Raw genomic sequence first — 12,103 nt, forward strand, 5'->3', positions numbered from 1 at the left:
TGTATCTGAGTGATTCATATGTTTGTTTCTTTTTTTTTTCTTTTTTTCTTTTTGTACTTTTTCGAGACCTTTTTTTTTTTTTTTTTTTTTTTAAATGAATTGATCCAAATTTTCAATTATGATCATTTGATACTTACTGTTTTAGCTATCTTACTCAGATATATGTACAAGGCAATTTTCTCGTTTTAACTTAATCCAAAAATAGTTCCTGTAAGTGTTTTTATTTTTCAATTTAACAAATGTATTGGTCCTTTATTTGTGTTTATGAACAAGACGTCTCTTGTTCACTTTGAGCCTGATTTTATTTACACGGTATAACGCCTTTTTAAAAGAAATATTCAGACTTTATTCTGACCTCTTTTTATGCCGATAGTCCCTAGTCGGAGATTGGACGAATTTGATAAAAATTAACATAGTCATTCGGAGGAAACAACTCGGATCATCATTCATTCACACTTCATGAGTTTTCAGACATGGTTCATTCGACCTTTATATCTTTACAACAAAAGTTAACATCGGGGCTAGATTCATTCGATCTTTTTTTCCCCTTACATTTGTAAAAAAAAAAAAAAACTAAACTTCTAACTTCTAATGACACAATTTAAAAATAACTCTGAATTGAGAAACCACTCCGGACCGAGGGTATTCCTCCTTGTATTCGTGTTTGAAGTATGAAAATTCGAATACTATAACAGACTATCGAACCCCATGCAGTCTCCAGTATTCCTTTATGGTAATACGCTTTACATTGTTGCCTCATTAAAAACCTCGCCTGAAAAACCCTTTTTGGGACAGAAATCGGTCTAAGGAAAAAAGAGCGCAACATGTGTTTTCAGCCTTGATTTCCCTTCACTTTGCGGGCTTTACTTCGAACCTTCGGTCGTTTCCCTGCAAAAACTTAAAAACCTTAATGTATCCTAATTTAAAGTAAAACAACACATACCTTTCCTTCAGCAATAGTATCGTTTCAGATGACTTATATTCCAATTATTTGACAGTTTTCGTCCATCTTCAGCTTCCAATTGGTACGACCCCTTCCCCGCGATTCCTGATATTTTATAAGGTCCTTCCTAATTTGGACCCAATTTCCCTTCATTAGGATTTTTGATATTACAAGTCACTTTTCGGAGGACCAAATTCCCCACTTGAAAATGCCTGAGATTTGTCCTTCGATTGTAACATTTTTCCATTCTTTGTTTTTGAGCCACCACTTGTAAGAATGCCATCTCATGATGTTCCTCCATTAAATCCAATTTTACTGCCATAGCTTCATTATTTGATTCATCATTGGCATGACTGAACCTCAAACTTGGTTCTCCCACTTCAACCAGACTTAACGCTTCCGTGCCATAAACCAGAGAAAACGAAGTTTCTCCAGTGTTGATCTTTGTCGTGGTCTTGTATGCGCATAATACCTCCGGTAAGCTCTCTCTCCGCTTGCCTTTTGCAGAAGTTAACCTCTTATTCAAATTCTAAATGATCGTCTTATTTGTTAACTCGGCTTGACCATTTGCGCTTCGGTGATACCGGGTAGAAACAATTCTTTTGATTTTGAGACCATCAAAGAACTCCGTGATTTTTCTACTAGCGAACTGTGGCCCATTATCGCAAGTGATCTCCTTTGGTATTACAAATCGACAAATGATATGATCCCAAATGAAATCAATGACTTCTCTCTCTCTAATTTTCTTTAAAGTCCCTGCTTCAATCCACTTAGAGAAACAGTCAGTCATAATTAAAATGAACTTTACTTGTCTGGGCACTACTGGTAATGGCCCCACAATGTCCATCCCCCATTTCATGAAAGGCCAAGGTGAAACAATCGGATGCAATAATTCTGCCAGCTGATGAATCATGTGAGCATGCCTTTGACATTCATCACATTTTTGTACTAAACTTTTTGCATCTTTCTCCATGGTCGACCAGAAATATCCGGCTCTAATTATTTTTCGAACCAATAACTCTGCTCCGGAGTGATTTCCACAATGCCCTTCATGTACTTCGCACATCACATCATCCGTTTCTCCAGGACCCAAACATCTTGGCAACGGACCATAAAACGATCTCCAGTATAGTTGACCATCAGCTATGCAATATTTGGCCACCTTCGTACGAAGTGCTCTTGACTCTTTTGGGTCAGTTGGAAGCTTTCCATCCTTCAGGTAATTGATATACTTGTTTCGCCAGTCCCAAGTAAAACTTGTGGAATTTACTTCTCCGTGACTATTATCTATAGACGAATTTAGGGGTTGTACCACTTTTCCAGAACTAATTCCTTCAATATCCACGGATGATCCCAAATTTGCCAAGGCATCTGCCTCACTATTTTGCTCCTCGGTCACTTGCCTCACTTCGCATTCTCTAAACCAACTCACTAATATTTGAAATTTATCCAAGTATTTTTGCATCTTTTCTTCTTTTATCCAAGACCCAATTCATTTGATTCACCACCAAGAGCGAATCACACCAACCTTCGATTGATTCAACTCCCAAGCTTTTTGCTAATTCCAAACCTACAATTATAGCCCCATACTCTACTTCATTGTTAGTCAATTCACAATTCTTATTGCCTGCGTAATGACTTCTTCCGCAGGTGTTCTAAGTATGATTCCCAGTCCGGATCCCTTTACGTTGGATGCACTATCCGTAAATAAGGTCTAAACTCTAGACGTAGCACCAGAAGCTACTACAAGCTCCTTTTCCACTTCCAAAATAATTCTCGGAGTGAAATCAGCTATGAGATCAGCCAATACTTGGGATTTTATTGTCGTCCGTGATTATATTCTATATCATACCCACTAATTTCTACTACCCATTTAGCTAATCTACCCGATAATTTAGGCTTATGCATTATATTCCTTAATGGTCAACTTGTTACAACACAAAAAGGATGACATTGAAAATACAGTCTCAACTTTCTAACCGAAGTTATTAAGGTCAATTCTAGTTTTTCTAAATGTGGATACCTAGTTTATGTACTAGCTAGAGTTATACTTACGTAATAAATTGAAAATTGCGTACCTTAGTCCTCTCGGACTAACACAACACTAACCACTACATCCGATATTGCCAAGTATAAAAATAATTTTCCGTCCGCTTTCAGCTTGTGCAGTAACAATGGACTAGAAAGATACTTCTTCAAATCCCTCAATGCATGTTGACAATCCAGAGTCCAATCAAAGTCCTTCTTCTTTTTCAACAATGGGAAGAACTTATGACACTTCTCCGAAGACCTGGAAATGAATCGACTTAAGGCAGCTATGCTTCCAGTTAGGCTCTGCACCGTCTTCATATCCTCAATGACTTCTGGAATCTCTTAAATAGCTTTGATTTTATCCGAATTTATTTCAATTCCTCTGTTTGATACTACAAAACCCAGGAACTTGCCCGAGCCTACTCCAAAAGCACATTTCTCTGAATTTAACTTCATGTTGTACTTCTGAAGCACACCAAACGTTTCCTGCAAATGCTTCAGATGGTCTCCTGTCTCCGAGGACTTAACCAACATATCGTCTATATAAACCTCCATTGTATTACCTATTTGTTTTTCAAACATGCGATTAACTAAGCGTTAATATGTTGCTCCAGCATTTTTTAAACCAAACGACATTACATTATAACAATATGTTCCATACTTAGTAATAAAAGAAGTTTTCTCTTGATCCTCCGTATTAATCCTTATTTGGTTGTACCCGGAGTAAGCATCAAGAAAACATCTCATGCCCGGTCGTTGTATCAATCATACGATCAATGTGTGGCAAAGGAAAAGAATCCTTCGGGTAAGCCTTATTTAAATCCTTGAAGTCTATACACATCCTAATTTTTTTACCTTTTTCAAGCATTACAACTACATTCGCTAACCAATCATGATATTCAACTTCTCGAATAGAACAAATGTTTAATAACTTGGTTACCTCTTCCTTAACAAACCTACTTTTGACCTCTGCAATGGGCCTCCTCTTCTGCTTTACCGGCGGATAACTGGGATCCAGGCTTAACTTATGAGTTGTGATCTCTGATGCTATGCCTTTCATGTCGAAATGGGAACTCGATATAGATCTTCTTCCTCACTAATATCTTCAGTTTCTTCTTCTAACTTCTCCGGGTTTGTAATTTCTGCTTCTTCCGGTTTTTCTGGAATTATACCCTCTAGTTTTTGTAATTCCTATTTATCCAATATATCTTTATTCTTAGAGTCTTTATCTTTTTCCAACGTTCCCTCAATTGCAAACATTTCCTCAGTCGCAGGTTGATCCCCCCGAATTTCCTTAATCCCCTCCGGAGTAGGAAACTTCAGTGTCATATGCAAAGTTAATGGCACAGCCTCTATATCATGTATCCATGGTCTACCAGAAAATGCATTGTACCTCATTACACCGTGTATGACATGGAATTCGTTAGCCATACCGTTACGGCCGCATCAACTAGTAGGATGATTTGCCCTTTTATCGTTTCACTCTCCATATTTAAACCCCTCAAAACTTGAACTGCTGGAACAATTTGATCGAGTAAAGTCATTTGCTATAACACCCTCCATTGGATTATATTGGCTGAGCTACCTGGATCAATCAAAATACATTTAACAAGAAACTTATTAATTTTAACAGAAATTACCAACGCGAAATTGTGCGGATGGGCAATATTCTCTACATCTTCATGATTGAAGGTGACCACCTCATTCCGCAAGTAATCCCTAGATCTCTTCTCTCGAGTCACCGACACCTTTGTTTTTTTTTGAAGCCACGATGGTAGTTTCTGCAACGTTTGCTCCTCCGATAATCATGTTAATAACATGTTGTGGATTAACTGGTTTCGCAGGCTTATTTGCATCTTTATTTTTTCCGTAATTCGCCTTAGACCTATCACTTAAGAATTCTCTCAAGTGTCCTTCCTTTAATAGTCGTGCTACTTCATCTCTCAAATGACGATAATCTTCAGTCCGATTGCCGTACGTTTGGCGATATGCACATATCAACCTCCGATCCCTTAGGTTAGGATCTGTTCGGATATTTTTCGGGAATTTGGCACCTTAAATACTCCTAATTGCTAACACCAACTCAACTGCATCTATGTTGAAGTTATATTCAAACAACCTGGGACTTTCCACATTACTAGCAAAGAAAGTCCCAGGGGCATTCTTATCTTGTAAACCTCTACTTGAAGGTCTGCGATCGTAACGCCTGTCACCACCACCTCTCTCGGATAAGAAAGATCGATTATTCTGCCTTCGCTCCGATTGGAAGTTTGACAGCTCCGGGGCGCCATAAGGTTGATATCTATCTTTTAATGCCTTCTTTGAATCTACTACTCTTTTCGTCTTTTCACTTCCTTTGACTTTTCGTACAGTCCCAGCCGGAAGCTCGAACTGATCATTTTCTAGCTGTATCTTTGACTCATATTGGTTGTGCACATCCGACCATGTTACTACTGGATACTCTAACAAGTTTTCTTTCATTTTCAGTGATGCACTAGAACATCTTGGATTTAAACCCTTAGTAAAAGCTTCCGATGCCCATTCGTCTGGTACTTTGGGAAGGAGCATTCGTTCCTTTTGAAATCTTATCACGAACTCCCCGCAACAGCTCGTTATCTTTCTAGGCTATTCTGAATATATAGGCCTTCCTAGCTTGCACTTTTTTCGCTCCGACATGAGCCTTGATGAACGCATCTGTAAGTATTTCAAAAGACGTAATAGAAAGCTCAGGTAAATGATGATACCGAGTCATTTCTCCTTTAGCCAACGTTTCACCAAACTTTTTGAGCATAACTGACTCAATTTTATCCAGTTGCATATCATTGCCTTTGATTGCGCACATATATGCCGTCACATGTTCCTGTGGATTCGTGATTCGGTCATATTTTGGAATATCCGGCATTTTGAATCTTTTAGGATGAACTTTGGTGCGGCACTAGGTGGAAATGACAATTAAATTGGGTCCCTTTAAGATCGGAGGCGCTCCAAGAATCTGATCTACCTGTGAATTGAAAATATCAACCTTCTTTTCATTCTTTTCTATGCGGCTACTGAGATGAGATCCTGGAGTAACTTTAGAACCTTTGAGGACTCGTTTGTATCCGAACCTCTGCCATTCCCATCACCTCGACCTTCGGTGCATGTCTCGTCATCTTTATTTGACCCATTCGTTCCGCTATCCTTTTCTTGCAACTGCGTAATCGCTTGTTATTGCTTCTCTAGCATATCAAATATCCTGTCCAAATCTGACTTAGCGACCCCTACCCCGTTCTATGCTTCATCTTCGTTGTTATTCCTTCTGGACCCTTGACGCGAAGCAATTTTCCATTTCTGACTTCACCGGTCACTGGATCAAAGACCGGAGCTTTGTTATTGTTGATAATGTGGTTGTTGTTTTAGCATCGTTATGTCCCTAGCTCCCAGACATTTTTGATAAAAATCCGGATACAAGAAAACTTTAAAAAAAACAAGTGAAATTTAAACAAACTACCACTATTATCCTTAGCCCCACGGTGGGCGCCAAACTATTTACCCCTAAAAAGGATACAACTGAATTTGTTAGTGGTTTAAAGGATATGTGGATTGATTTGTGATATAAGTAAAAGTAAAGAACAATAGATAATGAAATCAAGTAAATATAAGACAAGAAATAAGTCAGGGCCATATGAGCTCGGAAGGAATCCTTCAATGAAGATAACTATGGATGATCACTTAGCCTCGAGGAACACTATAAATTCGAAACAAAAGAGTATAGAGAACAAGATAAATATGTTGTATTGTTTAAGCATAAAATGTAGTGATTATTGTATTCTCAAAATTAGATGCCCTTAATATGAATGTTGGGCTCTTATTTATAGTACAATAATCAGCCCTTTGGCTTTGATTATCTAATAATTATGACTAATAATAGCCATAAATGTCCACTTAATGCTAACCGTAATGCTTATCTCGGATCTAATCCAATTATGTAACAACTCTCAAACGTATTATTCTCATTCAATGACCGACCCAATGATAACCCGTAGTGATTCCGTTTCAACTGATTACTTCGGTTGAAATCGATGTCTTCGTAAAGACTTCTCGTAATGTCTCCATCTTTGCCGCCACATGTTTAGCTATTGATACACCACGTGTCAAGCTGTGCTTCCCCATGTATACAATATTCCTGTTAGAAAATAGGTTTCAGAAGTGGGTAACAAATAATCCGACTTTGATATATAGATTAATCTCTGTCATTAAGAAATTTAAGCACCACTTCGTTGCTGCAGGGATAGTGTCAAAATTCCTCCAGGATTTACAAAGCCAATGAAATTCAAGTTTCAGCAATTAACTTGAATTTCCCATGAGAACATAATTGTGTTTTGTAATGAGTATTTAGAGAAGAAGAATTGAAGAAATCAGTGTTTGTGTATTGTGTCTATAGTTTTGAAACAGTAACAGGTATTTATAATACCCTAGGAGTCTGTTCGCAGCAGACATATCTGTTCAAAGAGATTTTTCGTACCAGACACATCTTTTAAGAATAGACACTTAACCAAAGTCCAAGCCCTGCATAATTAAGTAATTTATGCATTATTAATACCTGCATAGCTCTAACCAGCAACCAAACGACCCCTTAACGCATGAAACAAGAATTTGTATTTTTACAACATGTTTTTCGAAATCACAAAATTGGATTATTTTTCTATTGAAATGCAATTATGTCGTACTAAGAGCTTGTTTGGATGGGCTTATTTTAAGCAGCTTATAAGCTGCAAACAGCTTATAAGCTAAAAAAAAAATAAGTTGGGGTAACCTAACTTATTTTTTGTTGCTTATAAGCTGTTTTCAGCTTATAAGCTACTTTAGATAAACTAAGTCAAATTGGTCCAATTATTTTTTTGAGCTTATTTTAAGCACAAAATGACTTTAAAATGCATACCAAACACTCAAAACGGTAAAACGAACATAAAGCAACTTATAAGCCAATCCAAACGGGCTCTAAGTCACTAACCTAGTAACCTGTCGCTTTGAGAGTAGAATAGTTACAGTAGAACAGACAATTATAGATCAAAGAGGGGCCTAAGTAGTGAAGTTTTTATATCATTTTTTCCTTAATTATTCTTTCATCATTTTGGGTCCCAAGAAGAGGTAGGAGAGGGGAAAAGAGACAGGCATGGTGGACATCATTATAAAGTAACGAGAAAGTGTTAGTGCTAACATTATAAATTCATAATAATGTCTGACCTTAATTATAATAGTAAATTAATTAATACCACCCAGAAGGAAACGAATGGTCCTAGTTAATTGTGGCTGCCGTGGCCCCCTTCAAACCTTACCATTAATAATTTAATATAACATATGTGTGTCTTTAATCTTTCCCAACTTGGAAAGATTTGGAAATGAAACATCCAATAGGAAGCAATACCAGTACTTTGTGATTAGGATTCCCAAAAGAAGACATCTCTTTTAAATACGAGTTTAATCTTCAGCATTAACGTTTGACGGTATATAATTGTTACCCCATCAAATTGATATGCAATTAAATATACCAACAAGGGTCCTGGTATAATGGTTGGTACTACTCCATTCTTAACCAAGAGGTCTCGAGTTCGAGCCCCTTTGGGTACGAAGTCACCATTGTTAGGGAGTGCTTTCCCTCCAATGTGGGACTACCCAACACGAATTCTGATTTAGTCGGGCTCCAATGCGAATACCTGACACCGGATGAAAAAAAAAAAAATACAATTAAATTTGGGTGTCGAGCTGCACAAGCCTAATCAAAGCGAGTTTATCTTTATTATAACATCAAAAAAAGCTCAATTGAGTATGCAACAGTATCGAGCCGAGCCCAATCAAACTTTATTAAAGTATAACCAAGCACGATCAAGCTGAGCTACGCCCGAATCGTGATAATTTCATGTTGTGTTAGGTCATTAAAAAAATATTTTATAATAAATAGATGGATTAAAGAATATAATCATTACTAATCTGAGTTGGTATTTGCATTTAAGTATGATTGAGTTATTTATATTATTAGTTTTAAATTAGAATTCAAATTTAAATTAACTTAGTATTAACATAGTAGGAAACTTTCAAGTAAGAAAAAAAGTAACAATAAAATTCAAAAAATTGTACCATATTAAATTTCTTTGACCACTCATAAAGTAATCTTAAGGAACGATGTCTCTGATAGTTTAATTATATTTGAATAAATTAAAGATTTACAAAATGATTGTATAGGGCAAAATTCGTAGACACCAAATGGACGTATCAAAAGGTGACATGTGGAGATAGTAACATGATAGATTCGATTCAGCAAGCGAGGGGCTTCGGGAAAGCATGCGACGTTCTGGAGAAGTGGGTAACCGCTACCGGAGACAAAAACTATAAAGGGCCTGGACAAGCATGCCAACTCACCGATCAAACATCATTCAATGCAGCCGTTACAAGAAGACTTTGCACCTTCCATGGGATTTTAATATGCATTATTGTCATCTTTATTGTCCATCATTATATGACATTAATTAATAATATTAATGGGGCACGATTCATGAAACTTGTACCCCCAGCTCAAGTATAAATAGAGCTTCTCATTTCATTATAAGGGGCATCTGAAAATATATACAACAAATACCTTGCTCTTATTTTGGTCTCAGTTCCTAATTGCTCTTGTTCAATTAAGCAAAGTTCTGATTGCTCGCTTGCCCGAAGACTCTAGTTTAAAGGCTTCTCCAAGGCTCAGGCTATTCTAACTCCTTATTTTCAATTAAATTTCGTTCATATTTGCGTTCTATCATTATTTTTCTCATTATTTCGATCATATTGATCCACATGTCCTTGACCATATATATAAATTCAACTCCACCAATTTTCCGTGTAAACAAAAATAAATATATTATAAGTATTACTAAATATTAAATTGGCACACTACTGAATACATATAATTAAGCTAAATGGATAAATTCGAGCATAAAAGTAATTATTAGACAAAAAGGAACTGAGTCCAAACTTGATCGAGTTGAGCTTTGATTGAGCTTTTAACTTAGTTGAGCAAAGCCAAGTTAATTTTGACTGAAATCAAATCAAGTCGAGCAAAGTTTATAATTGAATCGAGTCGAATTGATCAATCGAGCTAAAATACAAATGAGTCGAGTCGAGGCTCATGCCGACTCGTTGAACAAGCATAGTAACAACAATTAATTATCTATATCGTACTCCTAATGAAGTAACATAGTAACAAGCCTAGTAACAACAATTAATTATCTATATCGTATTCCTAATGAAGTAACATATTAAAATGCCTAGTAACAACAATTAATTATCTATATCTTACTCCTAGTGAAGTAACATAGTAACAAGCCTAGTAACAACAATTAATTATCTATATCTTACTCCTAGTGAAATAACATAGTAACAAGCATAATAACAACAATTAATTATCTATATCGTACTCCTAATGAAGTAAGATAGTAAATCAACTGAATTACTTGATAATAAACGATTAAAACGTATGATAATATAAACTATTTTTCATATTGTTATTGAAATTTAGTTGTCCCTTAACTATTACTCTCTCCGTCCCAAAAAGATTGACACCTTTCTATATTTAAAAACAATTTAACTTTATGAGATGATTTACAGCTACACAAATATCTAAGGCTTGTTTTGAACCACACATTTCAAAAGTCTTTCTTTATTTCTTAAACTCTGTGCCAAGTCAAACTAAGACAATCATTTTGGGATGGAAGGAGTACTATCTTTCTCCGCCTATTGTTCTTCTTGTTTTCAAATAGGGAAAGGGTCAAATTTACCCTCCAAGTATGGATTATAGTTTAAATTTGCCCTCCATCAAAGTTTGGGATCAAATTTGCCCTCTCCGTCAAAGTTTAGGATCAAATTTGCCCTCCCTGTTAAGATACTTGATAAAATTTGCCCTTCTATGGATGTAAGTCTGACTTGGACTCCACAACACAAAAAAATTAGCCACGTCGAATTCACATAGGCTCCATGTAGACTCCCAAACCCAATTCTCTTTTTAGCCCGTTTCTCAATCTCAATTCTCTTAATCCGTCCAGACTATTACTGACACTAAGGCATCATGTAGTAATGTGAAAAGCTGGAGTTTTAATCGCATCGAGGTACACACGTAATGCATGTGATAAAATAGGAGGCATGTAAGAAAAATTTACGCAAAGAAGAACAACAAATGTTTAATACGAGCAAGGATTCGTTGTTCTCTCCAGAAACATAGAATTTATCTGACCAGCAAAGCTTTCTTGAGCATGACATCTATCTTAGGTGAACTTCGATAGAGCTAACTTAACTCATTGTTGTCGCCTCCTTGTTAGAACCTCTCAAAAACTATTCAAGAGAATTGAAAATGGATTTTCATTGATGAGAACTGAAAATGGATTTTCAAAACTGAACTGCGCAAATTTATTTTGTTGTCTTGTTATCACTTTTGCAGGATTTTCTGATCTTACTTTCGGTATACATTTAGGAATGTAAAATGTTTTCCTCTGTTCAGAAATGCTCTGAAGAGTTCATGAAAAAACCTTCATTATGACAAAACAAATGCTGCAAGGGCATTTTCAAAAGAGAATTAGGATTGAGAGTCTATGTGGAGCCTATGTGGATCCGACGTGGCTAATTTTTTTGTGTTGTGGAGTCCAAGTCAGACTTCCATCCATATAAGGGCAAATTTATCACCATCCAAACGCGGAGGGCAAATTTGATCTCAAATTTTGACGGAGAGGGCAAATTTGATCCCAAACTTTGACGGAGGGCAAATTTAAACTATAAACCATACTTGGAGGGTAAATTTGACCCTTTTCCCTTTCAAATAACATTATCCTTTTTTATTTATTTATTTAAGTTATATATTGATAGTATAAAGATCTTCTTCTTATTAATTTTAACTTGGAATGTACATAGCAGATTGATTATTGTTTTTTATCAAGTAATATTTATTATTATTTAAGTTATATATTGATAGTGTAAAGATCTTCTTATTATTAATTTTAACTTGGGATGTACGACATAGCAGATTGATTATTATTTTCATCAAATTATCACGTAATATTTATTATAGAAATTTTATAATTACTATATAAGTGATTTTATGGTGCAAATATCTTTTTACAGCAC

At 36.0% G+C, this 12,103-nt stretch overlaps 1 protein-coding gene across 1 annotated transcript; it reads right to left on the reverse strand.

Annotated features, from left to right (window-relative positions):
• Nucleotides 1-1,070: 1,070 nt before the first annotated feature.
• LOC132038106 (uncharacterized) lies at nt 1,071-3,292 on the reverse strand. The gene is made up of 3 exons (XM_059428829.1): nt 3,042-3,292; nt 1,559-2,361; nt 1,071-1,441 (listed from the first exon to the last, which is right to left on the reverse strand). The coding sequence occupies exons 1-3, from the start codon at nt 3,290-3,292 to the stop codon at nt 1,071-1,073; spliced, it is 1,425 nt and encodes a 474-aa protein (XP_059284812.1).
• Nucleotides 3,293-12,103: the final 8,811 nt, after the last annotated feature.

This window comes from Lycium ferocissimum, chromosome 11 (assembly GCF_029784015.1).
Source record: "Lycium ferocissimum isolate CSIRO_LF1 chromosome 11, AGI_CSIRO_Lferr_CH_V1, whole genome shotgun sequence".
Lineage (NCBI taxonomy): Eukaryota > Viridiplantae > Streptophyta > Magnoliopsida > Solanales > Solanaceae > Lycium > Lycium ferocissimum.

What these genes read in the sequence shown, in the direction of transcription:
- LOC132038106 (XM_059428829.1), bottom strand. Translation starts at nt 3,292, where the DNA reads ATGAAGACGGTGCAGAGCCTAACTGGAAGCATAGCTGCCTTAAGTCGA. An exon ending in GATGTAGTGGTTAGTGTTGT is followed by an intron (nt 2,362 to 3,041) that starts GTTAGTCCGAGA and finishes GAGTTGGTTTAG; the next exon opens with AGAATGCGAAGTGAGGCAAG. An exon ending in AATCACGGAGTTCTTTGATG is followed by an intron (nt 1,442 to 1,558) that starts GTCTCAAAATCA and finishes CTTCTGCAAAAG; the next exon opens with GCAAGCGGAGAGAGAGCTTA.